The sequence below is a fragment of the Glandiceps talaboti genome, chromosome 1, assembly GCF_964340395.1.
Source record: "Glandiceps talaboti chromosome 1, keGlaTala1.1, whole genome shotgun sequence".
Taxonomy (NCBI): Eukaryota; Metazoa; Hemichordata; class Enteropneusta; family Spengelidae; genus Glandiceps; species Glandiceps talaboti.
The window spans coordinates 1197522-1213509 of NC_135549.1; the positions used below are offsets into that span (position 1 = coordinate 1197522).

General features: G+C 36.0%; 1 protein-coding gene across 1 annotated transcript; it reads left to right on the plus strand.

The window, feature by feature from the left end:
* The first annotated feature begins 11528 nt into the window (after positions 1-11528).
* On the plus strand, positions 11529-13717 carry LOC144441135 (histamine H1 receptor-like). The gene has a single exon (XM_078130672.1). It carries the CDS (start codon positions 11556-11558, stop codon positions 13296-13298), a length of 1743 nt encoding a protein of 580 aa, XP_077986798.1. The 5' UTR covers positions 11529-11555; the 3' UTR covers positions 13299-13717.
* Positions 13718-15988: the final 2271 nt, after the last annotated feature.

Sequence of the window (15988 nt, forward strand, 5' to 3'; positions counted from 1 at the left end):
ACAAAACACCTAATTTGTTTATCCATGTTTCTGATGTTGTATGTTACTCGTAATGGTATCCATATACGCTCAACGACAAAGAATCGAACAAACTTTCTACGTGAGGCCTTTAACCGTAGGAAATTTACAACTGAGACATGTGACATTTATTTATTTATTTATTTATTTATTTTATTTTATTTTATTTTATTTTATTTTATTTTATTTTATTTTATTTGATATTATTTGTGTCCTGTAAGTCAACGGGCTGGATGTGGCTCTTCGTGTAAAATGTATTTAAGTATGATTTGATAAGGCCACATTGGACACCCGAATAAACAAGTAACATAACATAACATAACATAACATAACATAACATAACATAACACTGACAGGACAGAGTACCTTTGATTTATCTTCCCATTTTGTGGACGTTTCTTTAACAGGATAGTTTGTACAAGACATGATACATTGAATGAGGAAAAAATCTAATTCTAACAAAAATAATATCATATACTGTAAATCCGTGAAATACAACTCCAAACACAAGGGCTGATGCAGCATAGTTCAAGTGATATGTCTTACTTACTACAGTCATTTTAACTCTCGTTTCACATCAAACTAACTCATTATTTCGATCATCAAATACTAATGTCGTGATAAAAAGCGATTCTCCCATTCACCACTATCTCTGTATAAGTCTAAAAGTAGCCATCGCAAAGTCTACAATGTCACACAAGAAAGTCCATGTAAGCTAAGACGTTCAATATCTCTCTCTCATATAATTCAAACGAATGCAATCTTTACGATAGAGTTATCTGAAATTCAGTGCAGATTTGTCCATTACAGGGAGGTTAACAAGAGGCGTTATTTATTATGCGTTGTATAGCACCACACTCTAGTATCAATCATATATCACTACAGGACTTGTCAACTAAACTGAAACGACTTCTAGGAAATGACATCTCTCTACGAAACCGGAATGTTTGAGAGAAAGCTTCGGAGTGGCGCTTCCACTATTTTTTTTTTCAAACGAAGCCTGAAGTTAGTTCTGCCAATGAACGAAAACAACGAGAAAGGTTTTGCACCAATAACAATTTCATGTATATGTTATTCTCACCATCCACATACTACAATTATTGTTTTGTAATGCTCCACATTATCTGATCTGACTTGTAAAGTTTGATATTTTGTACATTTGTAGATAAGTTTAGAATATTTTGTAAGCCAATAATTCCTGGCAATAAAGTTATATTATCATTATCATTATCATTATTAGAATAACTCGTGTAATTCTCCATACTAAAACACTTATACATACGAGGTCGTAAATGTTTGTGTACACATACAATTAATAATTTCCCATTACATAAAACTGTGTTTTGATAGTCTCCAGTTACCATCTCAGTTTATACACTGGAGTTAAAGGTCGATCTCATTAGAAATGCTTGCTATATAGTCACTGAGGTGAAAAAATGTGGTAAATGTGATTAGGAACACTTGATTTAAGGCTAGCAGCCGTCGAAAAGAAGATGAACTTTACATGATAAAAGTCATGTGTTTTGTATCGATAGCCCATCTCTCTCCCTAGGGATACATTTGTTAGATTCCTGTAAAGGATTGCAGCATGACCCGATCTTGTCTTTAACTAAAAATAGTTGTAACTCAAATCTCAAGATACGATGATTCCAAAACGAGCATCAAAACCGAGATTGTTTGTATGATTGCACGTGCCTCATTTGTCACTATTTCTACGGCCATGAATTATTTAATGTGTCTGTTTATTTTGACACAGAATATCAAGAGTGTCATTGAAATAGTAGTATTAATTACAACGTAATCTATCTACATGCATGTGTACATTTCAATTTAAGCCACCAAATCACTTAGGAAGGACCTGCCCTAATACATGGGCGAAAATTGAACTTGGAGTTATTTTTTACCATTCACGGACACAATCAAAGACATTCCGCAATTAAAGTGTGTTTTTCGCCTCCTAAAAGCTCTAAGAGGGGTAAACATTGGAATGTTGTAGCTTGATATAATCTTCTGTAAAAAAGACATAGGTGGCTATATATTCGACCTTCGACACCATGTCAGCCGTCAACTCGCTACAGTACACAGTAAAGGTTTCATAACACTCCTGTAAATCATCTTTAGCTGTGAAGTTATTTTTCTTGAAATTGGAAGCTTAACCCCAGTCATTTGAAAATCATAAATTTTATCTCACTAGTCATGAATATTTTAATAACTGACGGAAAGACACGTTCGGATTTCTCAAATAACAGACCATACTATAACTAAAACCTTATTGGACAGCATACAGTAAATAGACATGTTGTCTGTTACCACCCATACTTTATAGCCACTGACTACCTTGGTAGAATTATATGTTTCATATTCTGATATTATTCCCCGTTGGGGCTCATTTATATTGTTGTCAGTAGACTGTCATTTTGATCGATTTCTCTGCTGAAATCAACATGATTTCCTTTCACATTATGAACCCAACAAAAAAGCGTCAAAATGGACTATCCTTTCTACATCAGAACTAATCTATTTGTCAGAATTCTGCCTTTCAAGATCATAGATCAAGGTCATGAAAAGTTGACACTTAGGATAATGTTTTTGGTTGAGTGTAATTCGAATGTTGGCGTGTGGAAAAGTGAGGAAATCTGTGCCCATATTAAAGACAAAATTGATCGAACAAGGATATCGCCATTTGAATATAAGGCCTAAACAATTGTGTCCAATTACGCTCAATTTTAGATTAGGTGGTGGGTAGATTTTTGATTTTATTTTTTTTCCATGTATGAGTGTCTAGTTCAGGTAGTTATGTTTTCCGTTGTTTTCCATATGGTCTCTATGTTATTCCCATCAGATGTACTGCCATTACAGATTGGAAGATTTTGTCTTTGTCAATTTCTGCATCCTTTCTCGCGAGATTTCATAGTTTTCGAGATTTTTTTTTCTCGAATACGTAAAAACGAGTTTAGGGTCGGCAATGAAAAACTAGGTGGGATTTGGTAACCGGAAGCAATTAATTTTTTGTAGGCCCAACTAGTATATTGGTTATATTATTTTGAATATAGCTAGCATAAGACTATACGCTGTCATGACAATTTGTCTAGGGATATTGATTAGTGATATGAAAGCACGTTGAATTTATCATATTTGATATATCATCTTTATCATGTTATGTTATGTTATAATTTGGTGGCAGATTGTTTTTCCTTTTTCTCTGTCCAATTACCATTACCATCACGTAGTATTAACCATGCTCCATTCACATCTCCACTGTATATGAAACTCTGTTTTCAACCTCAGCCACTCTCCTCCAAGGTTGCTTCGACGAATTTATAGTCAATCTACACATGTATAACATATTGACTGGATTCCAGATGTAATTTGCGTCACTCTAGCTGTGTAGCAAACCACCTATTTTAGACTAGTCAGTGATACGGTTCGTTTACTTCATTGGTAAGTTTTCTAATCTACTGGTTTATTGTTAGAAATCCACCGACAGTACTTTGCAAACAAATTTCTGATATTTTTTTAGAAGATAGTAATAAGACAATATAGTATAGGCTATATTTCGGTTATCATGTAGGTTGACGAAATGCTAACTTTTGACGATATATGTCCCATATGGTATGGAAGGTATTGAGTAAGTGGTTTGTTTGATCACGCCAACGAATTACGTGCTGCTGTTTCGACCTGGACACAAATCGATACCGACACAAGATAAATTTATCTTGGCACAAAAGGCGCCGCCAGTCTTCTGTGTGAATAATTTCTGTAGTGTTCTCAGTCAGCTTATCAGAGTGAATGTTGTGCATTGAATGATTGATTGGTTGATTTCAATGAATATCGAATCCTTGCCAAGATGTGTCTGTCGTGTATCTGTGAGTCATATCGACCATTTGTTTCGTACTGATATACGCTGACGAAATAGACACGTTGTCAAGTGGAAATGGACACCGGAGCTGACGAACAATCACATCTCCATCACCTTATATAAACACATGTCATTGGATACACGTTCCTGTCCAGTTCGAATGTCAGATTTATTCATTCATTCATTCATTCGTTCATTCATTCATTCATTCATGCATGCATGCATGCATGCATGCATGCATCCATTCATTCATTCATTCATTCATTCATTCATTCATTCATTCATTCATTCATTCATTCATTCAGAATAAATATTTTGTTTCTTGATTAGAATCCTTTACATTTTTTTTTCAAACAGAGATTTGATACTGTAAACGTAACCAACTTTAAAGGTCTTCTTTGCTTCCCACTGTAACTGTTATGTATTTGATAAGGTTAGTAAATCATCTGTCTATGGAAATACCGATGTTTGATTACTCGTAAATCATCCAAACAAAATATATGTTCTGTATATGCTATAAGTGCCTTGGAAAAATAGTGTTGGACTGATTTCTATTCCACTATGCAGTAATGAACACACAAATATATGTATGTATGTATGTATGTATGTATGTATGTATGTATGTACGTATGTATGTATATATGTATGTATGTATGTATGTATGTATGTATGTACGTATGTATGTATGTATGTATGTATGTATGTATGTGTGAGTATGTATGTATGTATGTGTGTATGTATGTATGTATGTATGTATGTATGTATGTATGTATGTATGTATGTATGTATGTATGTATGTATGTATGTATGTATGTAGGTAGGTATGTATGTATGTATGTATGTATGTATGTATGTATGTATGTATGTATGTATGTATGTATGTATGTATGTATGTATGTATGTATGTATGTATGTATGTATGTATGTATGTATGTATGTATGTATGTATGTAGGTAGGTAGGTAGGTAGGTAGGTATGTATGTATGTATGTATGTATGTATGTATGTATGTATGTAGGTAGGTAGGTAGGTATGTATGTATGTATGTATGTATGTATGTATGTGGATATGTATGTATGTATGTATGTATGTATGTGGATATGTAGGTAGGTAGGTAGGTAGGTAGACTCAGTGTAGGTAGGTAGATAGTAGAGTGCAAGGAGGGATATTCAATACTCAGTGATTAAACTCACGTACACGCGTTTACGACGTAATCAAGACATTAGTTGTTAATGAAAAGACGTGTCATTAAAACTTACTGACATATATACTTATACACTGTCATATGGGAAAGGTATGAACTGAAGGCTCCACATGACGCGACTTTCTCCCTTTGGATATCATCGTAAAAAAGGGTATATTTGATATGATATCTCATTCATGTGTAGACCGTGTAGACCAATAAAAATTTCTATGTCTCCAATGACCCGACCGTGTCCGTGTAAACTTATCTAGAGAAACTACATCCCCGAACTCGTCATGGTTTTGCATGGATCATTAACCACTACAAGAATTTCATAAATATCAGCATCGACAATTCTCTACGTTAGGGAGTACAAAGAACAGAGTAAAACTAATACGGTTTCTAACTATCAAGAGTGTCAATTCGTAGTAACAGCATACTCCACAAAGTGGATATGTACGATGAACTTTGACCTGATATTGACTAACACACAGAGTCAAGGGCTTGGACAGGAATTTAATTTTATCATAGAAGAATATTCACCTTGATTTTTAGATGTTTTGTGTAGCGATTAGTACTCAGCCTCAGGTTTCTATCATAAATTTTAGATTAAATGGAAACGTGACCGAACGTAAGAGCTTTTCTCCCCGGTAGCAAATCGTGAGATACTAAAATGCTAACTACGTTGTCATTCTACTTCAAGAAATTGAACTACATCAATGTCTATACCGCCTTATGATTTAACTAGTTGTTTAAAAAGTCACAAATTGAACATAATTCGCTGCGGAGGTAAAGTTTATGTATACTTTAATTTGTTGTCATTCTTTAAAGTGGTCAAATGTCGGATAACTATCTCGAAGGAGATGGCCTCATAACTTGGTTCATTCACAATCTGTATTCTGTTCACGTGAGGAGTATGTCTTGTATGGATTTATGACTACGGCGCTGGGTCTCAGGTTACCAACAAGGTGTATTTACCGTTAACATTAATCTGTAGAACTCAACAGGCAAATAACAAGCTTTCTTGATTAGTCTCGCATACGACAGTCTGCAAGAGTAGACTTTAACTGACGTGGTCTTATCTGTACACCAAAATAAACTGAATTATAGTGATGGTAAATTTGACTTAAACGTGCTTATAACATCTGAACGTGTATTTCTTTGAAAAATAACGTATTTCCTAGTTTCATATCGAAATTGAATACATGTGACGTCAAGATATCATTATTTACTGGATTCACGTTTACAGGAATATCAGTATATCATGAGCTGTTTATAACAAAATATAGTTTCTATATATAATTTATGAAATGTGCCATTACTGTCCAGGTCGTCAGTGTTGTGTGAGTTTCTATGATTTGAATTTCCATACGATATAGATTAGATTAGATTAGATTAGATTAGATTAGATTAGATTAGATTAGATTAGATTAGATTACTTTATTGACCAATATGACTATAAAATCGAAAAGGAATATGTCTTGGTGTTGCTAAAACGATCAACAGTACATGACAAATACAGCATGATACACATAAATATAGTACATACAATACAATAATACAATGCCTTTTCACATGCTGCTCCTAAACTCTGGAATTGTTTGCCAACAGAACTTAGACTTTGTAACTCTGTTGACATTTTTAAACGAAAACTGAAGACTCATCTTTTTAAGAAGGCGTATGCCTAGTTTTAATTTTGTTTCATTAGTTGCTACTTTTATCTATGAACTTTGGACTTGTGGGACTTTGAACGTTTTAACTTTTATCCCTTTTCAGTATGTATTCCTTTCACCTTTTTAGTTTTGTTCAGCGCCTCTGAGCAAACCCTATTTGTTATACTGGCGCTCTATAAATGTTATTATTATTATTACGATAAAATACTGTACAATAAAGTAGAAATATATACTAATCACAACTCTTATGATAAAAGGAATTGAACCATTCCGGAAGGATAGTAAACTGACTCAGGAGGAGCTTTGTGAAGTGATTGCTCTCGGATGAAAACTATTCTTAAAACGTGTAGTTTTGGTTCTAAGACATCTGAAACGTTTCCCAGAGAGGAGTAATTTAAAAAGGCTGTTTGCTGGGTGAGAAGCGTCATCAATGATATTTATACATTATACATATACATATATTATGAATGATTACTTTATATCTCTGAAATACTCTACATGTAAAAGTTTGAATTTGATACCTTTGACATATTCAGCTTCATGGATAATCTGGTTATGATTGACCTTTGACCCGAGTCGTCATCTATAGAAAAGCTACATTGTGAATCATTTGTGTTTTGATTACTAGTCTCTTTATGGAATAAGAAACATATAAATGATAATGTCTATGAATTTATAGAACTTTGATGACAAGACTCTGTCTCTCAATCACGTATTGGAATAACTTCACAACAGTAAATTCCGATAAAATTGAGGAAGACATTCTATCAATAATTATGACACATACCACAAAAAAAACGTAAAAACCTGGTCACCACATGTGCACGTTGTTAGTAACTCGGTTGGCATAGTTACCACAAATTTCTCCTTTACTTCAACCTTATTGGATGAAGTAATCCAATACATCCGTTCCAGTTTTATACGACATTCCACTACACATGTTAATTCTACGCTTGGTTGATAAAAATGACTCACAGTGCACAGGTCATACAGATAGACTAAGCCTACTTTGAACTTTGACAAAACTATGTATCACGTGGTACAGTTAGTGTAATACTACCTTGACCTTTGAGACAGCTACGTGGTAACGTCACTAATAATACGAAAGTCGTGGAATTGTACCAGTCAGGCCATTGATATAAAGATGCACTACCTCATCTGTCACTAGGTATTCTCAACCTGCAACTCACAGACTGTGCTGTAACTGCCAAGTCAGATGTTCGGTCAAACTTTGAATATGTCGGTGTGCCCTAACTTTGTGTATTTGGATAATCGTTATCTTTATGTAGTTATGGTAACACATGGTTTCATTTCAGAAAGCTTAAAATTTCCGGTGTTGAGGTGAACGTCGGTTCTATAATGAAATGCGGCTTCTTTCAGAGGCTGGGTGACTGCTATAGAGTTGGTTTAGAGGAGCAGCTTGATAGATTGGGCGTGACAATTCATTAGGGAAGTACCATAAGGCGAAAGACTGTAAAACGCATATAATCTATGGTAGGGGAATATGTGAAGTCGCCGTAAAAATAAAACCACAAAACCAGAATACATGTATCAAGGGGCGAGTAAAACAACAAAACTAAAAATCATCTAACAGCTTCCGGAATCTTCTCAGCCTCACTAGACATGATGTATATTTAAAGTTTTATTGAATATTGATATGACGTTGTCGTTGTATTGAAATAAGACTATATCTATTTTATCGTCCTGTTCAAAGTCTGTTAATGCTTAAAATGTGTTCTTGAATTGTTCTGCGCGATTCCGGTGTTTACTTTAATAAAGTTGATGCGACTTCCCTTTGGGTCATATATATAGTTGTACAATGATATTATATTTGATGTGTAATGTACAATTCAAGTGACCATTCAGGCATTTGCATTAAACTTCGATGACTGGTTCATACAGTATAGTGTTTCTTTCCCAGATGTTTACCAACAAATGGAAAAGACGGACATGCAAAATTGTAATTTTGATTTGACGATTTACTAATAAGAAATAACGTCTCAGGTCACGTGACTTGATAGCTGATAGCAATACATAGGAGGAGATGGCCAGCTATGAAAATGAAAACATTTACAGGCTATAGCATGTAACCTAAAAGATTGGGCTCTAATTTCCTTCTCTGCTATTTCATCCAAGAACCTGTCGTCTGTTCTTCATACTTACAAAAATATCATTCAATCAGTTTTAATTCCTTTAGCTGTCATTGATCAAACTAATCATTGTCATGTTATGCAGTATTGTACAACTTTAGTGTGATTTATTGTTGCATACGACATAAACCATTTCACGTCCGCGTAAATACTTTTGTTTCTCGACCCGTGGTTCTCTTTTAATTCCGTATACAAAGGAAGATTAAATTGTAAATTGGAAACGCGAAGATTAAATCTCAAAGTATCGTGAGCTGCTGTGTTTCTTAGGGTCTCGATAGAAATATTTCATTTGGCCAACCTATGATACGTTGTCCTTAATCATTTTTATGAGCACGTAATTGTAAGGATACAGTTCAAAGTTGACAAGTACTGTCGTTTAAGTATATTGTTAAATATATAATTACATCAGCAATTATTTGACAACGTTCTGGTCACATATTTCATAATTTGTTTATTCTGAACTGTGTGTGGCCAGGAAAAATTAAAGTGACATATATATTTGGTGGTTTTGTAATAGACGTGTCGCCATGGCCATTGATTTTGATATATTGTAACTTTGCTACAACTATTTGCTTTGCTAACATGTCAAGTCGATGAACGTGTACTGCATACATATTAACGTGAGTGATCGCTTCAGTGCTCACCTTAGCGTAGTATACGTTATTAGACGGTGAGAAGTGTACACAGCGCAGTCTGTATTTAATACGTGTAATGGCCAAAATGGCTCACTAAAGACGTACAGTATAAGTCAGTCACATTTATGGTGATTCTAACTCATCGCAGCACTCCAACGTTGCTGAGGCTTTTAAGCACTCGAACCAAGTATTTTACCTTCTCCTGGTGAGAGACTGAGATAGATGTTAGGTTACTCTGTGACCCAAGGTAAAATAATTATGTTGTTTTCTGTCATATATATGGCTTACACACAACATAAAATGTTTGAGCAATCAACAGTGCGTCATTATGATCCTAATGGTGATGTTGTATTCACTTCAACTTTTGTTGCCGAGGTGATGATTAGCCACTGCTGAGATGACAGTTAATGTATTGTAATTTTACATTTTTATTTTCCTTGAATTTCTTTTTTTACGTAAAGTTGTGACTTCTTATAGGTATTGAAGAATCATATACTCAATCTTATTGTGTGACATATTGCGAATAATGTAAGAAGTTTTCCAGAAGAGTTACGTTGCGTTGTAGCAATTTGAAAGTAATCCCATAGCAACAAGATTGCAGGGTATCCCTAGAATTGAAGTGTTAACAAACACTTATCGAGTCCCTCCGTTGAACAGCCACATACTTAAAGTTTGTAAATTGCTGAAAACTATCATTATTCTTTCCTGTATTAATACCATAGACTGCAGTCATGACTCAATGAAATATATACCAACGTGTTTTGTGCTTTTTTGAAAGAACTAAACTGCGTGAGACACAACAAGTGTGGGAGCGAATACTTTGGTTTAACTATTTATTACTATTTAGTGACGCTATTGTAGGATATAAAATTCCATAGCATGTACGTTAATCGAATTTTACTCCACTTGCGTCAATAAAATACTTTGTTACGACATTAGGGAATATTTGTGACGTTTTGGTTATGAAATACGAAATAAGCCATCAATTTTGTTGCCATTAGTGTGTTTATCGTTTAAATCTCTATTGATATGCTTCAGTGGTTTTTTCCTATGTTTTACTGTCTCATTCAACAGATGAGCACAAAGCCTGATTTATACATAGGTTCGGAACATTCGCAGGTTGTTCACTTATTTAGATTTCACTTAATTTGGATACCATAGAGTTCTTTAAGCATTGCTTTCAGCTCTCCAAACCATTTCAAGTTGTCTAACTTGTAGATACAGTGTGTCCAAACTATGATGTGATGATAACACTCTGAAGCAGTCAACATTTGTCAATATCCCGATAAAACCATTTGTAAAGTGTTTTTGTTTGCTAAAATATTTGCTGTGACGGCTAAATGATAATATCATACGATGTGATAAAATCTCTATATCCATGATAAATGTATTTGAATTTTGTGATGGCTGTCTCTGTATTTGCAGAAGGAATAATTCCTGAACAAAATGTGAGGAATGTTTAATCTGTCCATAAACTGCACTTTATTGTAACATGACACAGCTGACAGGATAGGCAAGTGACAGCAGTAAGATTGTTAAATATATTAATAAAACATAATTGCTATCAGATATGTCGTCAATACAGTTTATTCCTGGTGGTTTCAATTCTGGTTGTATAGGGTATTGCCACTGATAAAGACACTGACACGGAGTCCAGCATGTGAATAGGCTACAATGTCACTATTTCCACAGTCCAAACCAGATATAATTTAGTATTCTTTTGTTAAATTTTGTTTGTTTTGAATTGTAGGTTTGTAATACTTGAGAGTTTATATTCAACTTTGTTCTATTTATTTATATCTGGTTGAATAAAGATTCACTTCAATAATGTTCATTCATTTATTCGTTCGTTCGTTCGTTCGTTCATTTATTAATCTATCTGCTCTGTTCATCTTTGCAGGTAGGAATTGCCACGAGACGTTCGTAACTATGGTTTCCTAAGTCGTTACTATATGGAAAAAGCCAGGTAACTACCATGGAGAGCTTTACTATTGATAATGTTACGGATGATTCGACCATCGAGTCGGCCACCATTGAAATGGTGTACTTCACCAACACGAGTTACGCAGAGTCGTCTTTCACTGACTCATTTGACAACATCACCAACAACACTTCCAGTGATCATATACAAATTGATGGAGGTAAAATTTCCAGCGACATACCAATTGGAATCGTCCTGTGTTTCTTGTGTCTGATGACTTCTGTTGGCAATGCCATGGTCTTACATGCTGTACGAACTGAAAAACGTCTACAAACAGTCAGCAACTATTTTATATTAAGTTTAGCTTGTGCCGATATGTTAATCGGCTTGATCGTTATGCCCTTGAGTACTGTGTATTATTTAGCGCACCATTGGCCACTTGGATTAGCAGTATGTCAAATCTGGATGTCGATTGATTATGTGTGTTGCACGGCGTCTATACTCAATCTGTTTATTTTGAGTTTGGATCGGTATTGGTCTATTACATCGCCTTTGAAATACTTACGGAGACGTACAGGTAAACGAGCAGCGGTCTTGATATCTCTGGTGTGGTTAGTGTCATCATTGTGGGTGATACCAATTGTTGGCTGGCACGCCTTCAGTCGCGGCGGCGTTAGGGTCATCCAGACTGGACACTGTGATTCCGAGTTTTATACAAATACGGTCTTCAAGGTGGTTACTGCAGCCTTTAATTTCTACATACCCCTGATAGTGATGGTGTTCTTATACGGTAGGATTTTTCATGAAATTAGGAAACGCTCCAACCTTGCCATCGGGAGATGTAGTTATGGACAAGGACACATTTCTTCGTCGTCAGGACACAACCATACGAATGTATATGCAACAAACAGGGATTTCAGGAAAGCGTCCATGAACGACCACGACTATCGGACGGAGTACGAATTCGACAGTTTCAATAACAGCAATGATCCGGAATCAGACGTGAATAGAAGTAGTGATAATGACGTCAAACTTAACTTCAAAAATATTGCACTACTCAGGAGATTAAAGCATATTATTCGGACTGATCGCAGCCGTAATTTATCATCATCAAATTCTAAGGACCACATATCTTCCTCAATAGCACACAACGAGAAACTGTTAGAATCAGAAACTTGTGAACCCGACGACGAGTCGTTAAAATATAATTACCCTGAATCGAATCAAGATTCGCCGAATGGGCGAATCAGTATCTCTAGACCGACTGTTTCTGGCGACAAGGGAGTCAATTTGCTTTCTGACAAAAAGAAAGAACCCGAACCCATCGTTATTTGGAGACGCCGGTCAGAGGATGAACTGAAACCACCACCGTTGCATTATGGGAAAGTAAATAGAGAAAGAAACCAGAGCGGGAATCATCATCCAGCTAGGTCGCCTAATCTTACAAATTCTAGAATTATAGCTTCTTCCACTAAAAACAAGACTAAGGATGTAACTAGTGGCATTGCGCCGATAAATGCGAAGAAAAACACTTTTAAATTAGGCAAACTTGAACACTTGGTCAAGTCACCTCGTAAGAAACGCTTTTCAGCGTCATTAAACAGGGAAAGGAAAGCTGCAAAACAATTAGGTGTAATTATGGGATGTTTCGTACTCTGCTGGCTTCCCTATTTCATCATGTTTTTCATCGTGTCTCTTTGCAAAGATTGCATCCCAGAAGACATTTACTATGTTGCCACTTGGCTAGGATATATCAATTCTACCCTTAATCCTATACTATATCCACTTTGCAACCAGAATTTTAGAAGAGCCTTTAGGAGAATGTTACATTTACAACCAAAGAAGAATCCGAAGAAATGACGATTTTACATTCTATGGACGTTGTTCGACAGTAGGGAAAGTACTCCCTTGCGATTAAGCTCGAGATGGAGGCATGACGTCACTGAAAGGACAAGGAAAATGTTTAAACATTAAAAATCAGAAAAATATACATTATTGACCTAATTATGTAATGATATTGAGATTAGATTGATTTTTTTACTAAAATCTTTGACGAAGATTGCCATTAGGAACGTATGTCTGATGACGTAGTGACTTTAATGCTTTGAAATGGGAACCCACTATGTCGGGATCACTAAGATAGAATGCAAGCACAATCGTACTTAAACTATGATTAGGCTATAACCACGTGATTAGACAAGGGAAAGGTTACAGAAACATGCACACTATAATGGTATATAGTCACGTGATCTGTGATTCTGCCCACATCATACAATACAGAGTAGGTAGGATTTGGATGGGGAAGAACTGGGCCTGCCTAGATCATACTACACCAGCTTTGAAGACGGGATTCGTGTCCACACATGGCACTAGGTTAACGGAAAGTTTAGAGGCATCACATCATACTGCACTGGCTTTTGAGGATCCCGGGCTTAATTTAATCATTAACTACATGGGTGGAGAATGACTATGGTGGAATGTCATGATTATAATGGCTGGTATAGGGCTTCACATAATACTTCTCTGGGTTGTGAAGGGTATCACATCATATTGCACTCGGTAGGAATCATTATGCTCTGGGTGTCAAGGGTTTCACATCACATTACACTGCAGGGTGGGGATTAGTTCACATCATTGCACTGGGTAGGAAAGGGACCCACGTCATACTGTACTCTCTGTGCAACGTTTCACGTCATATTGCACTGAGTGGGGAAGGACTTCACACCATACTGCTCTGTGTGGTATTCAGCTTCACAACATACTGCACCGGGTAGGGAATGGTTTCACGTCATACTGCACTAGATTGGGAGGGGTTCAAACGATAATGCACTGCGTGGGGAAGTGATTCACATCATAATGCGCACTAGTTTGGGAGGGGTTAAAAACCATACTGCACTAGTTTGGGAGGGGTTAAAAACTATACTGCACTGGGTGGCATAGGGACTCACATACTGCACTGAGTGGTATAGGAACTCACATCGTACTGCACTGGGTGGCATAGGGACTCACATACTGCACTGGGTGGTATAGGAACTCACATCGTACTGCACTGGGTGGCATAGGGCTTCATATCATACTGTACTGGGTGGCATAGGAACTCACATCATACTGTCATTTACTGTACTGGATTCACTGCATTCTACGTGAGAATGGAGTACCCCAAATCATTCACCACTGTTCAGGAAAGGTGTGTCATGTCAATTCGCCAATACAATGAGAGTCAATTTTATTATCTCAGGACTGGTGTCGGCCATTAAAATTATGAAGGTGTCAGAAAGATGTGAATTGTGATGTCTACAAAGAGTTGAGTTGAGTCAGCTGGTGTATATAATTGTTATACATGGTAATAGAAACTTTTGAATTTTGCAAAGGTCGTATTACCTGACTACATAGATAACACGCTCCTCGTCGAGGTTGTATACGTATACGTCCCAAGGCAAATACTAATTGACACTTTCAAGGTGTGCCTGGCGCATACTCTAAAAGGAGATAAACAAACCTTAGTTGTGGTCGTGTAAAAGACGAGAAATTAGATACCAACTTAATATGCCATGCCTTGGGGGAGGAAGTTTATTCGTGATACTTGAAAAGTGCCGCAAAGTAGCGAGGGCATTTATTCTGTGCACTCTTGAAGCAATAAAAACTCCAAGTAATAAATCCATTGAAATTCTAAGTATTCCAGGGCCATCATTTGATTAATAAACACCAAATGATTTGTCAATGGGAAGAAATATAGGATATAAAATTGCAAACATGCAGAATACATACAATATTATATCGTGAGGTTTAGATCATAAGCCAAGATATAGTCCTAGGACGAGGTTGAACACGTGGCAGCTATATTGTCACACGGGACCTTTGGACAGTCAGTATTTTTGATATTCTTACTTAGTCTTTACGATAAAGAATAATTCTTAAACACCAACACGCATTACTCTTCCCTATCCATTATTAATATGTGACGTCATTTAGACATCACATACGTCAGCCTTCCACCTTCTTGTGGTGGGTCGACTGATATAGTTTAAACGAAGAAATGAGATTTCCTGAAGGGATTGACTGATTCAAATTTCGAAATGACAACACTGTCCCGTGTTTGTCTCAACAAATAATATACTGTGACTGAGTGGCTTGCATGTCATCACGGTATATTCAATACTGCTTGCGAAGGCTTTCAGCTAAGACCCTTGCATTGTGCGGAGACTTCCATTTTAAAGTAAAACACACCACATATATTAGCTTCCAATCCGAATTGTAGTAGGTACATGTAATTGCCTATATATACGACCTATCAAAGCGTTAGAGTTGGCTATTAATTCTAAATTTATCAATTTTATCCCCTTACGAATATCCAATATTCTTAGAAGTTAGTAAAATTGCTTGCATATCACGTGATTTATGATGTGTCGACTCCCTGTCTTATTAAAAGTGAAAATTGAAATGTTTGTTATAAGATCTCGGACGAAGTATACCTTTAAGAATATTGTTCATTTTCAAGCTACTTTTTTACCCTCAGAGTAATATGTCCCTGGCAACGGAAATGAAACTTT